Raw genomic sequence first — 20,510 nt, 5'->3', positions numbered from 1 at the left:
TCTGGGATGGGGAGCAGACCACAGACTAAAAATACAGGAAAAATAAGCCCTTCGCCTAGTAAGTACTCAGTAGATGTTGTTTTATGATTAACGTTACCACCATCGTTTTCCTGACCTCTCTCTTCCTATGGGCTTTACAATTATGGAATTACTTGCTGAATCCTGAACAAGAAAGGAGTCTGGAGCGTGCACCATCCTCTCTGTGGTTTCCCGCCTATCCTACTCGTCCTTTAAGAGTCTTCCCTGCCACCTCCCCCAGAAGATGTATTTAGCAGCTCACCCAGCTAGAGTAAGACACATCCTACCCTGGGCATGAACTTTTACAGCTTTTGGCACAGTGTTAGGTCATCATTTTCTAGGCATCCAACACCATCCCGTGAACCCCCTTCAAGGCACAGAATTTGGTCTGGTTTTGTAAGTTATGTCCCAGATCTATCAAAATGCCTGGCACGTGGTACTTCTGTCTGTTGAAATGAAAGCGAGTAAAGCCGATGAAGGAGCCTTAGGTGGATGGGTCAGGGTATGGGGTTCCCCATCATGGCTGAGAAAGTCTTAATGGGAGAGTGCCCATGGTATACGGTGAGGCTTGAGATGCCTTGGGTGCGGTGGGAGCTGGGTGTGTGCTGGATCTTTGTCATTCCTTAGGCTGTCAGTCTCTGCTCCCTTCCTATCCTGATTTCTGGGGTGGGGGCAGAGTCTGTTCACCTATGGAAGTTGAAGGGTCTGGCCTCGCTTTAGCTAGAGTGTGGGTAATGTGACCCAGGCACCATCAGTCAGAATAACCCCCTAGGCTTTGACTTGAGAGATTGTGACTCCAGATGGCGGGTCCAGCAGAGAGAACCTTGGCAGTGGTGGCAGATGCAGACCGATGCAGCTCCTGGGGTGGCAGTGGCAGTGAGCTCTGGTCCATCTCTTGTCGATACTCCCAGTGCCAGCGAGGAAAGCCACAGCGTCCAGCGCTCTGCAGTGGGACTGCAGCGGGGCCCCCACCAGGCAGCCCTGCAGCAGGATTGGGGGCCTCATTTCTGGTGAGAGGTCCCAACCCAGGTTATCCTATCCATTGATGGTGCTGTAAGCCGTCCTGATGTCCTTTATCATAAATTCCTTCCTGCTCGAATCAACCACAGTTGGTTTTCTTGCTTACAACTGAAGCTGGAGTGATACAACGGAACTGAGATGAGGGGGGTTGAAGGAGGCTTTTAGACAATTCACAGTCCTGTATCTCTACTGATGGTCCCTTGGTAAGGATCATTTTTGCATATTAAGGAGAGTACATTCCAGTAAATTAATATTTATCTAAAAGTCCATTCCTTTCTACATTGATGAAGTGTTTAAGAGATTTTCTAATTTTTAAGTGTTTACTGTGATTTGAGAGATTGCTAAAAATTTTTCATTAATTTCTCTTGACACACAATGTGTGTATTTTTATTCTTTTTTATACATGAAGAGTTGTGGGCCAGGTGTGGCAGTTCACACTTGTAATCCCAGCACTTTAGGAGGCCAAGGCAGGCAGATCACTTGAGGTCAGGAGTTGGACATGGTGAAACCTCATCTCTGCCAAAAAAAAAAAAAAAAAAAAAATTAGCTGGGTATGGTGGTGCACACCTATAGTCCCAGCTACTCAGGAGGCTGAGGCAGGAGAGTTGCTTGAACCCAGGAGGTGGAGGTTGCAGTGAGCCGAGATGGCCCCACTGCATTCCAGCCTGGGCAACAGAGCTCTGAGACTCTGTCTCAAAAAAAAAAAAAAAAAAGGGTTGTAGATGGTGTTATGGTTGATGTTATATGTAGGAGAAAGAATGGGCCATAACGTATTCCTTTTCATTGATTCTGATTTTGACTGTTATATGATGGTATAACAGATATATGTCTGGTTATTCCCATCATATGTAAAGCAGAACATTTAAAGTGCCTCATTCAATACCATGCATTCATATAAGACCTAATAACAGGTGGGTTCATGCACTTGAAAGTAGATATACATTTCACCAGAACTTGTCAAGTAATGTTAGATATGTCCACATGTACATTGTTAGATTGCTAATGATAACACGCTCACGTTTACCAAGTATTGGGTATCCTGAGTAAATCCTGGTTTGAAACCGATACGATGCCACAGTGTATTTAGGCTGCATGTTTAAGCTCTGTTGACAGACGAGTGAGCAGTAACTGAGTTACCATCTCATGTAGAAACACAAGAAAATAAAATTGCATTAAGAACTCTGTCGTCAAGACAGGAAATCCATAGTCCTGGCTTCTAGCAGTTCTTGGACTGCCCGGATAGAGATTTTTAGGCACACCTTGGGATATGTTTCTTGGAATCACTGGGGTTAAATTGTTATCTCAGTGTAATTTTAATGTATCTTTCATCTCACAAGTACTTTTTCTTCTTTTTTGGAAGCAGAAAATGAATACTTGTTTGTGAGTTCTGTTTTGGGATTCAAGTGTGTCGTTGGTATCTCTTTTTTCCGTAGATTGGAAGTTCCACAAACACCCTGAGTGCCCTGAAAACTGCTTTTGCTGATAAAGAAACACAGGCCATCTACCTTCTGACTGATGGGAGACCTGATCAGGTACTTGTCATGCGTGTCCGTGTGAAGAGTCCACCAAACAGGCTTTGTGTGAGCAATAAAGCTTTTTAATCACTTGGGAGCAGGTGGGCCGAGTCGGAAAAGAGAGTCAGTGAAGGGAGATAAGGGTGGGGCTGTTTTATAGGATTTGGGTAGGTAAAGTAAAATTACGTCAAAGGGGGGTTCTCTGGCGGGCAGGAGTCGGGGATCACAAGGTGCTCAGTGGGGGAGCTTTTTGAGCCAGGATGAGCTAGGAAAAGGAATTTCACAAGATAATGTCATCGCTTAAGGCAAGGACTGGCCATTTTCACCTCTTTTGTGGTGGAATGTCATCAGCTAAGGCGGGGCAGGGCAACTGTGATTCTTCAGTTACTTCAGGCCATCTGGGCATATGTACATGCAAGTCACAGGGGATGCGATGGCTTGGCTTGGGCTCAGAGGCCTGACAGTACCTATCAGAGCCGGGAACAAAGAGGGCCTCACTGATGCTCTGAAAGCAAATGCTGAAAATAGGTTTGGGGAACCTTTTCAGCGGCCACCAAAAATCCATGGAGATATCCTTCCTTGGCTGAGGGACTCAGAGCTGAGATGAGAAAATACACAGAGAGATTCCTTTGTCTCTGGAAACTCTGAGGAGAATTTATGAGACAGCGAATGTTGCCTGGTGAGTGTGACACACACCCCTAGCTGGGAGACCGGCCCCACAAAAGGAGACGTCTGCCGTCCACTGAAGACTGGTTTACATTTTATTACAAATGAAGAGCGAGGAGATTGTTTTTTATTTTTTTTCCTCTGGAGACGCTGAATCTAAACATGTCACTGCATAGTGTCCTTGGCTTTACCTCTAATGCTAACTTAGTACTCATTTAAACAAAAACTTGCCTTTCTAGCGAAATGTCCTTTGTTTTGTTTAGCCTCGCTGGAAAATATTTGAAAAGCTGTAGAGGAGTCTGTTCATCTTCTTTTGAGCTTTGTGAATGAAAGACGAGTACTCCAGGCATTAAATAAATAGAAGGATTTTCAGGCCAGTGTAACGTCAATTAGCAGCTAAAGTGAATTAGTGTCAACTCGTGTTTTTCCTTGGGAGCTGTTTGCATGTGCAGACTGCTAGGCAAATATCCTAAAATATCCTGTGGCAAAAAGTTCAGGGCTTAAAGAGAGTAAGCATCTGGATTTTACTGCAGCTTTAGATTTATGGCAGAAAGGGAGTGTGTAAAGTGAAAATTTATTTTAAATTATTTTTTTCTTATCAACTTCACTGTGTTTTCTCTTTGGAAGCAGTTCGTCGTGTCTCTCTTCTGTTCCACGTGTGGTGCCAGGGTCTGAGGCTATAAAGATGAATAATAGCTCATCCCTGCCTTTGGGAAGCCTGTGCTTTGGGGAATGTGCTAGATGTATTCAGTTTAATACAACACGGGGACAGGGTTGCCTGTGCTATGTCTAGGAGCGCAGAGTGATGGGTTTTGCTGTACAGAGGGAGAGAAGGCCAGGGCAGGTTCCAGCGAGGTGGGGACATTTGAGCTGTGTCTGGAAATAGAAGAAGGAACCTTTGGAACAGAGGACACTGTTGGTGTCCTGGGCAGAAGGGACACAGAGGTGTGGAAATATGTGGGGGACTCAGAGAAACAAGCTGAGGGCAGGGGCAACGGAAGAAGATCAGGGTGGAGGTGAAAAACGTTGGGTTGTGGGAGACTATGAAAGTCCTTGAATGCCACATTAGAAAGGTGGTGTCACCACAGAGAGGAACTCTCAGAGGAGCCGGCCACCCTACCCATCTGCATCTCAGAAACATGGCTCGGTTGTGCCAGGGAAAGGCTGGCGCTGCCACGGCCTGCTGCTGGGTCCTTGATGAAAGCTGGGAAGGACCCAGCCTTGGGTGGGAGCAGCAGGAACGGGAGGAGGGGGAGGGGACTGCCTCCAGCCGTGAGCCACAGGAACCAGCATCAACGGGACCCCACGGCCAGTTTGGAAGCAGTGAATGGGAGGTGAGGAGAAGGTAGGAGCAAGGCAGAAAGGAGTCATCACGGCCAGTTTGGAAGCAGTGAATGGGAGGTGAGGAGAAGAGAAGGTAGGAGCAAGGCAGAAAGGAGTCACCACGGCCAGTTTGGAAGCAGTGAACGGGAGGTGAGGAGAAGGTAGGAGCAAGGCAGAAAGGAGTCACCACGGCCAGTTTGGAAGCAGTGAACGGGAGGTGAGGAGAAGGTGGGAGCAAGGCAGAAAGGAGTGAGGATGACTGATTCCCGGTTGACAATGATTATGATATTAACTGATTGAAATGCAGATTTCAAGAAGAGGCAAGTAGGCTTGGGGGTGGCTAGTGGAGGAAGCTGAGTTTGCGAACCTGTAGTGTGTGTGTGGGTGTCTAAAAGTCCCTAGAAATATATGGAGCTAGAGTTTGGGGACAGTGTGGCCTGAAGGTTCCGACTTGAGGGACATCTAGGCAAGTCAAGGTATATTTTTCTTTTTGATATACTCTTACTGATCTTTAAAATTGTTTACACTGTGGACAATTTGGAAAACACGGATAAGCATTAAAAAGGAGAAAATGTGGTTGGGTGAGGTGGCTCACTCCTGTAATCTCAACACTTTGGTAGGCTGAGGCAGGAGGATTGCTTGAGCCCAGGAGTTCGAGACCAACCTGGGCAATGTATTGAGACCCTGTCTCTCCAAAAAATTTTAAAATTAGCTGGGCGTGGTGGTGTGCGCCTGTAGTCCTGGCTACTCAGAAGGCTGAGGTAGAAGGATTGTTTGAACCCAGGAGTTCAAGGATGCAGTGAGCTGTGATCGCACTGCTGCACTCCAGCCTGGGCAACAGAGAGAGTCCCTGTCTCTAAGAAAAAAACAAACCAAAAAAGGACAAAATTTAAATCACTCATAATTGGGTTTTGTGGGTTTTTTCCCATCTCACATATCACGTGCATTTTTCCAAGTCATGAAAAATTTTTCAGGAGCATGCTTCTCAACGACTGCGCCACATTCTGTTGTATGAATTTAATAAACCTTGCACCTTAAAGCTATTTTTGTTTAATCTTTGAATAGTAATGCATATTCTAATGCATTCTTTTCTACCTTCATAGAAAAGCATAGCCAGAGAAAATTCTCCCTCTCACCCCTTTCACCAGCTAGGAGGCACCTGATATAACTAGTTTTTTTGTATCTCCTTTCAGAGATGGTCTCTGTTATACATCAAAAGTGTATTCGTATATATTTCCTCTTTTTTACAAAAACAAATGTTAGCCTATTATACACACGATTCTGCCCCTTTATTCGTCAAACAGTGTGCCTTGGAGACGGCTTCATATCGTTTAATACGGAGCCTCCTCATTGTCTTCTAGGTTCCATCACACGGCTGTCCCATCACTTATTTAGCTAGTCCCGGGCAGACGCGCAGTCAGATTGTTTTTGAGCTTTTTGTTTTACACAGTCTTGCCAAAGCAACTCTGCGCATATATCGGTTTGCAGGTGAGTGAGTATATCTGTAGTGTACATTCTGAGAAGCGGCCTCAGCTGCAAGGTCCATGTTTTGATCGATACTGCCAAACAGCAGCCCCCAAAGAGGATGTCACAAGCGACATCCCCACAAGCAGTGGATTGAGAAGAATTATTGATCTACAGTCCAGTATGGACTTCGGAGGCTCTGGAATCTCCCAATAATAGATACAACATACACTCAAAAAATTTTTTTTTCTGGAGAGAAGATCAATCTATTTCACCAGAATCTGAGGGTCCGCTCAAAGATGGAGAATCAAGGATATGAATAATGGCTGGAGTCAGGCCAAGCGCAGTGGCTCACACCTGTAATCCTAGCATTTCGGGAGGCTGAGGCAGGCAGATTACTTGAGGTCAGGAGTTCGAAACCAGCCTGGCCAGCATGGGGAAACCCAGTCTCTACTAAAAATACAAAAAAAATTAGCCAGGCCTGGTGACACGTGCCTGTAATCCCAGCTACTCGGGAGGCTGAAGAGGCAGGAGAATCGCTTGAACCCGGGAGGTGGAGGTTGCAGTGAGCTGAGATTGTGCCACTGCACTCCAGACTGGGTTATGGAGTGAGACACCGTCTAAAAGAAAAAAAAAAAGCTTGAGTCAGAAATGTGCAAATTACCCCAAACATAATTTAGAAATTCTTGAGGACTTCCGAATTCAACACTGCCTTTTTGACACACGCAGTCTATTTTTGCATTATTCCTTGGATTCTCTCAAAAAGGCAAATTGATGTTTGATATTCGTGTTCTATGTAGAAGATATTGAGATGTACCACTCAATTTCCATTTTTTGCTTTTGAATTTTCGCTGGCTTTGTAGGAGCTGAATGTGTAAGGCCAGTGTTATTCCAAATATTCAGCAGAATTTTCTCCTTGGAAGAATAGACACAGATGCTGCTCTGGATCAGTTACATGGACACTAGCTTCCTGCCTGCTTATTAACTATCTGAGGGAGCACTATAAAGTGATAGTCTCTAAAATTTAGCAGGTCAAAGGGGTTCTAGAAATATTAGTCTTCATTAAAATGGAATCATATACACATTGGATAAGTGTTCTTTGCTGGGCATCCGTAGTGTAAACTGTCAGGGTCTTTGCTGGGAACAGCCCCATACTGCTTTGGCTGTGGTCATTTTGGGAATTCTTTGAAGTGAGGGGCTGGCCTGGACTGGAATCAAGAAAATGGACATGGTAAAGGCATCTGCACCATCCTAAATAAAACTAATGGCTAAAGCCTTAGCATGGAGTATGTGAGGGCAGGAGGATGGGGAAGGTGCAGGGTGATCAGCCTGCACATACGCAAACAGACCTCCTTCAGGCAGGGAGGAGATGGAATCTCTGCCTTTCTGGCCACTCCAGCCGGGATGGGAGTCCGGTCACAATGTCGACGTGATGTGAATACCGCTACTGACGTGCGTGGACCTGGTCAGCAATGTACTGATGAATACCGCACTGCTCGACGCGTGATCCACCGCAATGGTACCGGATTTGTGATGCGAAATACCGCAACAGCTCGACGTGCGGATCTCATACCGCAATTATACCGGATGCGCGCAGCTGATGTGTGTGGAGCCCTGGCTGCACAGCTGATGTGTGTGGAGGAAGGCTGCACAGCTGATGTGTGTGGAGCCCTGGCTGCACAGCTGATGTGTGTGGAGGAAGGCTGCACAGCTGATGTGTGTGGAGCCCTGGCTGCACAGCTGTTTAGACTCGGAGCAGAGGGAACTGGGGAAAGTGGCTCAGGTGTGCCACTTGACCTTATCCTAGGCTGACAGCAGCACCTGGCAAATATGCTCAACAAATATTTGTGGAATGCTTTCTAGGGAACATCATCTGATTTACTCCTCACAGCAGTCCTGTAAGGAGGGAGTATTAGTTCTGAGCCACAGATGAGGAAACTCACATTAGACAGGACATGCCCTAGGCCTTTCAGATGGGCAGTGCTGGATGAGCGTCAAGCCCAGGTCTCTAGTTCTGGAGCTGTTTCCATCATTCCATACAGCTGAAGACAGCGTGAGCGAGCGAGACTGTCATGTGTATCACTGTAAGCCCCACACCTGCATCCAGTCTCAGGTGGTTCCTTCATATTAAACTGGCATGATGTTCAAGTGGCCCAGGATGGTGCTGGGGGCTGGGCAGAGGGTGGGGGTGCCCCTTAGTGGCAGAGGGAGCTCCATCCCTGCAACGGGAAACAGCCATTCCTGTCCTCTGTCCCTCCCCACTGAGGAGTCCTTTTGCTGGTTTATATCCTCAGAGCTTTGAAGAGCAGACTCAGAAAGTTGAAGCGAACCTCTCACCACCGCAGACTGCCTAACCGTGCCCTTTTCCATCACTCATTCCAGCAGCTTCTCTGGGCTGTGGAGCGGTGGGCCCGCTCCCTGTCTAGCTCCTGTGTACAGTGAAGAAGCCTCTCTCAGCTCTGGGATGCCTTCATCCATGCCTCACAGAGCCTGCCTGCTTTCTTCAGCTTCTAAGATGAACGCCCAGCACATGGGAAGGCCTTCAACAAACATGTCTTCCTTCACTGTCTGTGGGAAGCGTTGACCGTAGCATGTTGGAGGCTGCAAATTGCTCTTTTGCAGCCCAGCACTTTGCACACATGGACTCTAAGTTCAGGCGCACCTAAAGTTGAGTGACTTGGTTAGCCAGATCTTTCTCCTAGCCTCTTTGTCCCACCCAATTGAGAGACCTCCGAGCCAAGGCCCTTGTCTTGTGGATCACTGTACTCTCACCATCTGGCAGAGTCTTTTCTTTGTTTACTGAATTGAATCGACATGTTTATAAGGAGCCACTCACCACTGTATACGGAATTACTGTTTGGGTATCTGTAGTAAATACTAAGGATTTTCATATTCTTTTCTTTCTCTTCTTCTCTTTCCATCTCCCTTCCCCCCCTCCCCAAAACTTATCGTTTCAGCCGCCTGAAATGGTTATAGACCAGGTCAGAGTTTTTCAGGAAATTCCTATTTATACCATCTCCTTCAACTACAACGATGAGATTGCAAACAGGTTTTTGAAAGAGGTCGCTGCTTTGACTGGAGGAGAGTTCCATTTTTATCATTTCGGTTGCAAGGATCCCACTCCTCCAGAGGCTGTTCAGGTAAGAGCTTGGTGGGCTGAGAAGGGAGTGCTCATTTATTTGAGCATTACAGGCTGGCGGTCCCTGGATAATACCTTCATTGAGAAAAGAGCAACCATAAAGATAACTAAGACAAAAAAAAACAATGAGTCACTTAACAGTGAGTGTACCAGTGTTTCTCAGAACGTAGCCCAAGGACCACCCGAGCTAGGGCATCTGAGCAGATTCCTGCATCCCATTTCAGAGATGCTAAAGCAGGTTGTAGGCATAGAGGCCCAGGAATTATAAATCAATGCATATATTTTGTTTTTCTTCTAAACTTTTTATTGCAGAAAGTTTCAAACATTACACAAAAATAGAAGCATATATAGACCCCCATGTACCCATAATTTAAATTCAATAATTATCAATATTTTGCCAAACTTTAGGAATCTGTGTTTTTAACAAGGATACCCGGGGGGCTATATGTGAAGTTTGTTAATCACTGCTACACACAGATATTTGTAGAAAACGAAACAATGTCAAATGTAGGTGGTTAGTTGCTTGCTGACCTCTCAGACTATGTAACCGTTTGACCACCTGATAAAGCAATTTATTCTAATAGGCTAATGGGAGAAAGCAAATAAAATTCTATTCTCTCATCCTCCAGACTCGGCCTGTTCATATGCGTTTCAAGGATGCCCTTCTAGGGTGTGTGTTTTTTGTTTTCTGTTCTGAGCAGTGACTTTAAATCCAGATTCAGTGGGTAGCAGGACAAGTCAGAACACTGATCAGTGCTTCATGTCAGTGAACTACCTGGGACTAGGGAATGAATCATCCAAAAGCATTGGAGGGACCAGTGCTTTAATCTCACAAAGGGCTGGGAAGAGTGCTCCCATTAGCAAGGATTGAAAACTTCATAATCCTTTGGGCATTGGGTAAAGTACACAGGAGAGTCTCACCTCAGTAGTGGGAGCAACCAAACACTCCGGTTCCACCTAGCAAATCTTAAATGAAAGGCCTGAAAGGATCAAACTGTTTCCAACTAACTTAACTGCATCCCAGAACAAACCCCAAGAATAATTACAAGTAAACAAAAATATTCACCACCTGACAAAGTAAAATCAGCAATGCCTAGCATACAACTGAATATTATCAGGCATGCAAAAAAGTAGGAAAATACAGACCCATAATGAGGAGGAAAAACAAACTGAAGACTTAAAATATACCCAGAACTCAATGTTACTATTAGAGCATTGAAACAGTCCTTGTAACTGTGGGGGAGACATGAAAGGTACAAGTAAGACACAAATTAAACATCTAGTGATGAAAAATATGTGGAATGGGATGAGCAGCAGATCAGACATTGCATAAGACGAGACTAGTGAATTGGAAGGCAGCAATAGAAGCTATCCAAAATGTAACACAGAAGAATGAGAATTCAAAAATAAAAACCAAACAAAAAACAGAGCATCAGTGAGTCGTGGAAAAATCCAAGCAGCCTAATAAACACATAACTGAAACAACAGTGGCCAAAAATGTTCCTAATTGGATTACAACAGTAAACCCACAGACCCAAAAGAACCTCAATGAATCCCAAGTGCAAGAAACATGAAGAAAACCAGGCCAAAGCAGAATCAAACTTTTCAGAAGCAGTGACAAAGAGAACATCTTAAAATAATAGAAAGAGGACACATTGTGCACGAGGAACAGTAGTAGAGGGAACAGCAGATGTCTCATCAGAAATAATGCAAGTAAGGAGACAGTGGAGAAACATGTTTAAAATACTGAGAGACTGTCCACATAGTGTCTATGCAGAGTGAAAATATCTGTCAAAGAGGAAGATAAAATAGACTCTTTAAGATATACAAAAATGGTCAGGTTCAGTGGCTTACACCTGTAATCCTAGCACTTTGGGAGGTTAAGGTGGGCAGATCGCTTGAGCTCAGGAATTCAAGACCAGCCTGAGCAACATGGCGAGACCCCACCTCTACAAAAAATATAAAAAGTAGCTGGGCATGGTGGTTTGGTTTGCACCTGTAGTTCTAGCTACTTGAGGGGGCGCTGAAGCAGGAGGATCACTTGAACCCAGGAGGCAGAGACTGCAGTGAGCCGAGATCGTGCCACTGCACTCCAGCCTGGGCGACAGTGAGATCCTGTCTCACCAAAAAAAAAAAAAAAAAAAAGGTATGCAAAAACTAAAAGAATTCATCACCAAGAAGCCTGCAGTACCAGAAACATTAAAGGGGAGTACTTGAGACAGAAGGAAAACCTTACCAGATAGAAATATGAATCTATGCTAAGGAATAAAAAACATTGGTAAAGATGATGCTGACGGCATAGGTAAATATGTAAAAAAGATTTCTTCTTGCATAATTGTAAGAAAAAGTACAGGATGGACTTCCAGTTCCAGCAAAGATAGAGTAGTGCCATCCGTTGTAGGTCCACCATCTCAAAACCAGAAAGCCCGAGTTATAACTCCAAAAGAGGACAAAGGACTCATTGTCCTGTCATTCTTCAACCATTGTGGAAGACAGTGTGGCGATTCCTCAAGAGTCTAGAACCAGAAATACATTTGACCCAGCAATCCCATTACTCGGTATATACCCAAAGGAATGCAAATCATTCTCCCATAAAGACACATGCACACATAGGTTTATTGCAGCTCTATTCACAATAGCAAAGACATGGAACCAACCCAAATGCTCATCAATGATAGACTGGATAAAGAAAATGTGGTACATATACACCATGGAATATTATGCAGCCATAAAAAGGAATGAGATCATTCTTTTTCAGGGACATGGATGAAGCTGGAAGCCATCATCCTCAGCAAACTAACACAGGAACAGAAAACCACACATTGCATGTTCTCACTTATAAGTGGGAGCTGAACAATGAGAACACATGGACACAGAGAGGGGAATAACACACACTGGGGTCTGTCAGTGGTGGGGGGCAAAGGGAGGGAGAGCATCAGGACAGGACAAATAGCTAATGCATGTGGGGCTTAATGCCTAGGTGCCAGGTTGATAGGTGCCACAAACCACTATGGCATATGTTTACCTGTGTAACAAACCTGCATGTTCTGCACATGTATCCTGGAACTTAAAGTGAAAAAAAAAAAAAGACTCATTGTTGTGTCATTCTCCACATTCTGAGGTCCTTTGGCAATGAGTCCTTGGGACTTTATTTCTATTCATATATCCCAGACAGGGCACTGCAGAAGCCTCTCCAACCTGGGATCTCCAACAAACAGTGACAAAAAATGCTCCAGGAAAAGCCTGTTCCCCACGACCGCTGCCCCAGCCAAATGACTGGGAAGAGCACAGCTTAACAACAGAAAACCTTTTTCGCAATACCTGTCCTGCTCCAGTCGTATACCATGGAAAAACTGCGTCCCCTCCCCCTGGGATTTCAGTGGTGCCAAACAGGGAGCCACTGTTTCACCCACTCTCTTGCTTCATGGAAGCAAGTGACTGCGCTCTGATCCCCCTGCCGAGTGGAGTAGTGGAGCTGACCAGGGAGCTAACCTTCCATTCCTACGTGGTGGAAGCAGGCAGCAACGCTCTGATTTCCTTGCTGAGGCTGTGTCAGTGAGGCTTAGTGGAAAGCTCATTCTCCTTCTGGAAGCAGGTGGTGCTTACATTTTCCTGCTAGGGTAATATCAGAGGGACTGAGTGGAAAGCTCATCTCTCATCCATGCGTGGGCAGGAGCAGCAGTGCCCTGAGTCCCCTACCAGGGTAGTGTCCACAGTGCCCAGTGTCAAGTGGACCCTCCACTCCTATCAGGCAGCACCACAACCTAAGCAGGCAGTGTGAGACCAGTGTAGTCACTGTTGTGCTTCGCCAGAGTCCTCATGTCAGCAGGATTCAGCATGAAGATGAGCCTCTACAAAGAGCCATCATCAATGAACATGAAAAAGGGAGAGAGCTGGGGAAAGGCCACGCTCCGCTTTCCCCCATCTGTGGTGTTAGTAATGGGAAGCCTCACCTCCACACTCATACAACAGCATGAGACCAAGGGAGAAAGTGTGAAACAGGACTAGCCCCCACAGTGGTCCTCCCCACAATGTCAGCAGGGCCCAGTGGAGGACTGAGGCTTCGCTTCCATTCAGCATCGACGAGACTGAAGGAGGTGGCGCTAGGGGGGCTACTCAGTACACTGTCAACCCCCTACCCTTAAGAGAAAACTGTCCCACAAAAGAAAACCATGCCACAGAAAGACAGTTGAACTCTTTTTTTAGTGTATGTGTTGCCGAAGCGAGCACGACAGTTGAACTCTTAATCCTGCCACTCTGACAGCTCGCCCCGACAAAAAGTAGCTGGGAAAGCTCACCAGATACATAGTTATGCCAAGTGAAAGTCAAGTTTATCTATAACAGCCCAGCCCCCACGCATATAAGATGCACACCAGAGGAGGATGTTTACTTGGATAGGTGGGCAGAGCTTGCTAAAGGGACACAGCTGCCAGTGGCCCATCTGGAAAACCTCGTTGTCTCTGCAGGCTTGAGGCTCTCCTCTCCTGCAGAGACACATCAGAGTGCATGGGAAGAACAGGCAGGAGAGGCCCAGCTAGAACCAGTGGCCCCTTGCAGAAGATTCTTTGTCCCTGTGGGCCAAGGGCTCTCCTACCCTACCCAGTGATACAGGAACACCTGGAGGCACCAAGAGACACCTGGAAGCCTGACGGAGGGAAACCCCTCCTGTCTCTTCAGGCAGCACCAGCAGGGACCAGTGGGTTCCAGAATGCCACCAGATTAGCAAAGAAGACCAAGATAATACCAAAAGCTTCTGAACATCAAACTGTCATTGGAGCAGAGACCCACAAAAGTAGGACAAATTCCACATGCTCAATTTAAGCAGGGCAACTACCAAGTCAAATAAAAGATTTTAAATAGGACCCAGAATCTTCTCACACAATAGAAAATGCCTAGGATCCAGTAAAAAAAGTGTCCATCACACAAAGAGCCAAGAAAGCCCCAATTTGAATGAGAAATGACGAATGATACCAACACTGAGATGAATCATATGTTGGAATGATCTGCCAGGATTTTAAAGAAGCTGTCATAAAAATGCTTCAACAGTCATTACAAATCCTCTTGAAACAAATGAACAAATAGACAATCTCGGAATATAAGTAAGAATTATTTTTAAAAAATCCAAGTGGAACTTTGAGAACTGAAAAATACAAGAACAGAAAAATTTAAAACCTCAGTAGATAGGTTCAATAGTGAAGTAGAGATGACAGGATAATGTCAGTGAACTTGAGGTCAGAACAACAAAATTCAGTCACTCTAAACAACAAAAAGTAAATAGAACCACAGGGACCTGTGAGACAATGACAGAATATCCAGCATTAGTATCATCAGAGTCCACAAAAGAAACAAGAAGGAAAATGGGACTGAAAAAAATGACAAAATAATAGCCGAAAACTTCCCAAAGTTGGTGAAATAAACAAATATACAGATTCAAGAATCTGAGTAAACTCCAAACAGGATAAGCCCAAAGAAATCCAGGCCAAGATGTGTCATAGTTAGACATTTGAAAATTAAAGACAAAGAAAAAAATAATTAAAATGACACCAATTCAATTGCAGATTTGACAGCAGACTTTCTGTCCAAGACCAAAGAAGCCAGGGGAAAAATGGCACAATATTTTTCAAGTATGAAAGAAAAGAACCATTAACCATGAATTATTTTATTTTATTTTATTTTATTTTATTTTTTATTTTATTTTATTTTATTGTTAGAGACAGAGTTTTACTGCATCACCCAGGCTGGAGTGCAGTGACACAATGTTGGCTCACTGAATCCTTAAACTGTTACGCTCCTGTGATTCTCCTGCCTCAGGCTTCCAAGTAGTTAGGACTACAGGTGTGTGCCACCAGGCATGGCTAATTTTTTTATTTGTAGAGACAGGGTCACACTATGTTGCCCAGGCTGGTCTTGAACTCCTGGCCTCAAGCAGTCCTCCTGCCTCAGCCTCCCAAAGTGCTGAGATTACAGGTATTAGCAACCCCAAACTTTATATTTCACAAAACTGTCTTTCAAGGATGAAGGGGAGATAAAAATATTCTCAGATAAATAAAAACTAAAAGAACTTATTGTTAGAAAACTTATTGATTGTTCACAGGAGGTTTTTCAAGCAAAAGGAAATTATAAAAGATATAATTGGAGCATCAGAAAGAAAAGAAAGAGCAGAAATATTGGGAGATACAATCTATCCTTTTCCTCATGACATTTACAAATCCTATTTTTAATGATTGAAACAAAACTTGTAACATCACGTAACACTGAAGACAATAATAGTTGAAGCTGGAGAAGGTAAAGGGACCTAAATGGAAGTGATGTTTACTTATTTTCATTGAAGGAGTAAAATGTTGATGCTGGGACGTTGTAAGTCACATATATATGCTGTCATACTGACAGGATTCATTACAAAAGCCATACAAAGGGCTACATTCAAAAACTCTGTAAATAAATCCAAATGGAATTGTAAGGAAAAATAAAGTGTAAATAACCCGAAGGAATGCAAGGAAAGAGAGCGGAGGAATGAGACCAGAGAAAACAAACTATAAAATACTGGAAGTGAGTGCTGACATGTCAATAATACTTTTTAAATTAATGGTCTAATTATACCAATCAAAAGACAGATACAGCAGAGTGAATTAAAAAAAAAGAAGAACACAACCAAACTATGTGCTGCTTTCAAAAAACTCACTTTAATTCTAAAAAGGTAGGTTCAACTAAAAGGATTTTTTGAAATATATCATGCAAAAATCCTTAACAAAATATTAGTAAAATGATTCCAGCAATGTATTAAAACTTATACACTACAATCAAGGGGGATTTACTCCATATATACAAGAATATTTGTTCTTTTTTTTTTTTTTACCCAGGCTAGAGTGCAGTGGCACAATCTTGGCTCACTGCAATCTCCACCTCTGTGGTTCAAGCAATTCTTCTGCCTCAGCCTCCCGAGTAGCTGGGATTACATAGGCACTGGCCACCATGCCCAGCTAATTTTTATTTTTAATAGAGACAGGGTTTCCCCATGTTGGCCAGGCTGATCTCGAATTCCTGACCTCATGTGATCCACCTGCCTTGGCCTCCCAAGGTACTGGCATTACATGCATGAGCCACCCCACCCGGCTATTTGTTTTTGTATATTGGAAATATTTGTTCATTTGTTTCAAGAAATTTGTAACTGATTGTTTCAACATTAGAAAATCTATTAGTATTATCCAGCGTATCAACAGTCTAAAGAAGAAAAATTGTATGGTTGTATCAATTGATGCAGAAAAAGCCTTGACCAAATTCCACACCATTCATAATAAAAAACTCTCAGCAAAATAGAAATAGAGGAGAACTTCCTCAACTTAATAAGAACATCAGTGCAACACCTACAGCTAAAGTCATACTTAGTAGTGAAAGGCTGAATGATTTCCCCTTAAGATTAGAAGAGAGTCAAAGACATCTATTCTCACCACTCTGATTCAACATACCACTGGAAGTTCTAACCATGGCAACAAAGCAAGAAAAGAAATAAAAGGCATACAGATTGGAAAGGAAGAAATAAAACTTTTTATTTGTAGGTAACATATTATCTACATAGAAAACCCCAGGAGATCTACCAAAAAAAAAAAAAAAAATGGAACTTTTATGAGATTTCAGCAAAGTCACAAAATTAATACACACACAATTCAATCACATTTTGATAAAGTAACAGTGAGCATGTGGAAGTGAGAATTAAATACCCAATACCAATTATAATTGAGTTTCAAAGAAGATGAAATGTTTATGCACCTAAAAAGTATGTACAGAAGTTTTATGTTGAGAATTACAAAATGCTGAAGATACCAAAGAAGATCTGAATAAATGGAAAGACATGTTCTGTTCATGGATTGAACGACTCAACATATTAGAGACATCAGTTCTCCCCAGCTTGATCTATAGGTTTATTAAAATTTCTATAAAAACCCCAGAAACGTTTTTGCAGACATAGTTAAGCCTATCTAAAATTTATGTGAAAAGTCACAGGCTCTAAAAAAGTTTAAACAATCCTGAAAAAGAAAAATAAAGTGGGAAGAATCATTATATGTAGTATTAAGGCTTACTATGTAGCTGCATCCATCAAGATGTATGGCTTTAGTGTAGAAACAGACATGTAGACCAATGGAACAGTTATAGAAACACACCCACACAACATGCTCAACTGGTTTTCGACAAAGATGCAGAAGCAATCCAGTGGAGGAAAGACAGCCATTTGAATAAATGGTTGGAGCAATTGGATATACAAAGGCAAAATAATAAACCCCAACCTAAACCTCATACCTCATGGACATCTTAGCTCAAAATGGAACATGGACTTACATCTAAAAGCATAAAACTATAAAACTTCTAGAAAGAAATGTGGAAAAAATTTTGGGGATGTTGGGCTACCAAAGAATTTTTAGTCTTGATTCCAAAAGCGTGATCCATAAAAGGAAGCATTAATATATTGAACGTCATCAAAATTAAAAGCTTTCACTCTTTGGGAGACCCTGTTAAAAGCATAAAAAGATGAGCTGCAGACTTAGAGAAAGTGTCTGCAAATGACATATCAGACAAAGGCCTTAGTATCTAGAATATATGAAGAACTCTTAACAGTAGAAAACAAACCATCTAATCAGAAAATAGGCAAAACGTATGCACAGACATTTCACCGAAGAGAATCTACAGATGGCAAAGAAGCACATGAAAAGAGGGTCAACGTCGTAAAATTCAACAGCCCTTCAGGTTAAAAACTCTCTGTAAACTAGGTATTGATGGAGCATATCTTAAAATAATAAGACCCATTTATGACAAACCTGTAGCCAATATCATACTGAATGGGCAAAAACTAGAAGCATTCCCTTTGAAAACCAGCACAAGACAAGGATGCCCTCTCTCACCACTCCTATTCAACGTACTGTTGGAAGTTCTGGCCAGGGCAATCAGGCAAGGGAAAGAAATAAAGGGTATTCAAATAGGAAGAGAGGAAATCAAATTGTCTCTGTTTGCAGATGACATGATTGTATATTTAGAAAACCCCATCATCTCAGCCCCAAAACTCCTTCAGCTGATAAGCAACTTTACCTAAGTCTCAGGATACAAAATCAATGTGCGAAAATCACAAGCATTCCTATACTGCAATAACAGACAAGCAGAGAGCCAAATCATGAGTGAACTCCCATTCACAATTGCTGTAAAGAGAATAAAATACCTAGGAATATAGCTTACAAGGGACGTGAAGGAACTTAATATCACAAACCACATGGTCCAATCATTCTACTCCTAGATATTTATTCAGGAAGCATGAAAGCCGATGTTGTATGCAAATGTGTGTAACTTTATTTATAATAGCCCAAACCCGAAAACAACATCAACAGGTGAATGGATAAGTAAATCGTGGTATTTAATAGTGGTATACAATAGAATACAGCTCAGCAATAAGAAATGAATGAACTATTGATTCATGCTACAACATGGGTGAATCTTAAAATAATTATATTGTGTTTTGTTTAATTTAATTTAGGAGAGCTAAATAATTAAACATGAGGCCAAAGTACATAAGAAAGTGGCAGTCTTTTATTGCAAATATGCACACACTCTCGGGCGAGGTTCTCTGGTCCTCAGATGTGGGGGGCCAGGGAAGTCGCACCGGCGCTCTCGGGTGAGGTTCTCCGGTCCACGAATGCGGGGGCCGAAGAAGTCACACCAGCGCTTACCGGCGGCGGGCTTTTATGCCTGGGAGCTGGAAGGGGAGGAGTTTGGGGCGTGTGTGTAGGAGTGGCTTCTTGAATTTCAGTGTCCCCGGCTTGACGTCATTCTGCGCACGCTCAGTTGATTTGGTTCTTTTCCCGGGCGTGGGAATTTTTCCCGGGCACGGGAAAATCTGTGATGAAGAACCCGGAAACAACAGGGACTGCTCCATCTTGTTCACCTTCCTCCATCTTGTCCCTTTTCCCTCACCCAAACATATTGAAGGGGTGGCCTGCCCCTCCACACCCGTGGGCGTTTCTCATTAGATGGAACGAGAGACTTGAGAAAAGAAATGAGACACAGAGACAAAGTATAAAGAAAGAAAAAGTGGGCCCAGGGGACCGGCGCTCAGCATACAGAGGACCCACGCCGGCACGGTCTCTGAGTTCCCTTAGTATTTATTGATAATTATCTTTACCATCTTAAATAAAAGGAAGTGGCAGGATAATAGGATCATTGTAGGGAGAAAGTCAGCAGTAAGACATATGAATAAAGATCTGTGTGACATGAATAAGTTTAAGGAAAAGTGCTGTTCCTTGATATGCATATGTAAACATCTCCATAAACCTTTTTAGTGCATAAAGAGCAGCATTGCGCTTGCAAGTCCCGCCTTTCGCCCTAAGGCGGTTTTCTCCTTTCTCAGTAAACAGAACATACAATCGGGTTTTACACCAAGATGTTCCATTGCCCAGGGATGGGCAGGAGACAGGTGCTTTTCTCTATCTCAACCGCCAACAACCGCCAAGAGGCCTTCTTTCCTCTTACACTAGTCCTCCTCAGCACAGACCCTTCACGGGTGTCAGGCTGGGGGACGATCAGGTCTTTCCCTTCCCACGAGACCACATTTCAGACTATCACATGGGGAGAAACCTTGGACAATACCTAGCTTTCCTAGGCAGAGGTCCCTGCGACCTTTGGCAGTGTACGTGTCCCTGGGTACTTGAGATTAAAAGAATGGTGATGACTTTTAACCAGCAAGCTGCCTTCAGGCTCTTGTTTAACAAAGCACACCCTGCACAGCCCAAAATCCTTTAAACCTTGAGTCACCACAGCACATGTCTCTTGCAAGGACAAGGTTGGGGGTAGGGTCACAGATTAACAGCATCTCAAAAACAGAACAAAATGGAGTCTCTTATGTCTGCTTCTTTCTATATAGACACAGTAACAGTCTGATCTTTCTTTCTTTTCCCCACATTATATAAGTGAAGAAAGTCAGGAGAAAAGAGTAATTTCTGTATTATTCCATTTATATAAAATTCTAGAAAACTGAAACTAATGTGTAGTGGCCAAAAGCCAATGAGTAGTTCCTGGAGAATGGAGGGAGAGGGCTTGTAGGAGGGTGGGCAGATTTACAATGGGGCACAAGGGAATTTGGAGGGTGATGAATATGTTCATTATTTTGACTGTAGGAATGATTTCACAGGTGGGAAAGTCAAACTATTCAAATGGTACATTTTATAGATGTTCAGCTTATTGTACGTGAATTATACATCAATAAAGCTGGCTAAAAATGGGATAATATAAGAACAACATAAAATTCTTTCGATTCTTCTTTTCCTGATACAGTTGGCTTTCTGTTAGAAATGTTTGGCATTTGCTGGCCGTGTGCTGTAGCCCCAGGT

At 43.3% G+C, this 20,510-nt stretch overlaps 1 protein-coding gene across 6 annotated transcripts in view; it reads left to right on the top strand.

The window, feature by feature from the left end:
• The window catches only part of VWA3B (von Willebrand factor A domain containing 3B), a 236,803-nt gene that overhangs the window by 133,768 nt on the left and 82,525 nt on the right, over nt 1-20,510 (top strand). For all 6 annotated transcript variants that reach the window (XR_002516781.2, XM_021925079.2, XM_021925080.2 and 3 more), the window contains 2 exons: nt 2,472-2,570; nt 8,963-9,145. Coding sequence is in view for 5 of the 6 variants with exons in the window: in XM_021925079.2 (XP_021780771.2) it covers nt 2,472-2,570; nt 8,963-9,145 (282 nt within the window). In the remaining variant the exon portion in view is untranslated. The remainder of the gene's footprint in view (nt 1-2,471; nt 2,571-8,962; nt 9,146-20,510) is intronic.

The sequence above is a fragment of the Papio anubis genome, chromosome 14 (genome assembly GCF_008728515.1).
Source record: "Papio anubis isolate 15944 chromosome 14, Panubis1.0, whole genome shotgun sequence".
NCBI lineage: Eukaryota > Metazoa > Chordata > Mammalia > Primates > Cercopithecidae > Papio > Papio anubis.
This window is presented reverse-complemented; position numbering and strand designations above follow the sequence as displayed.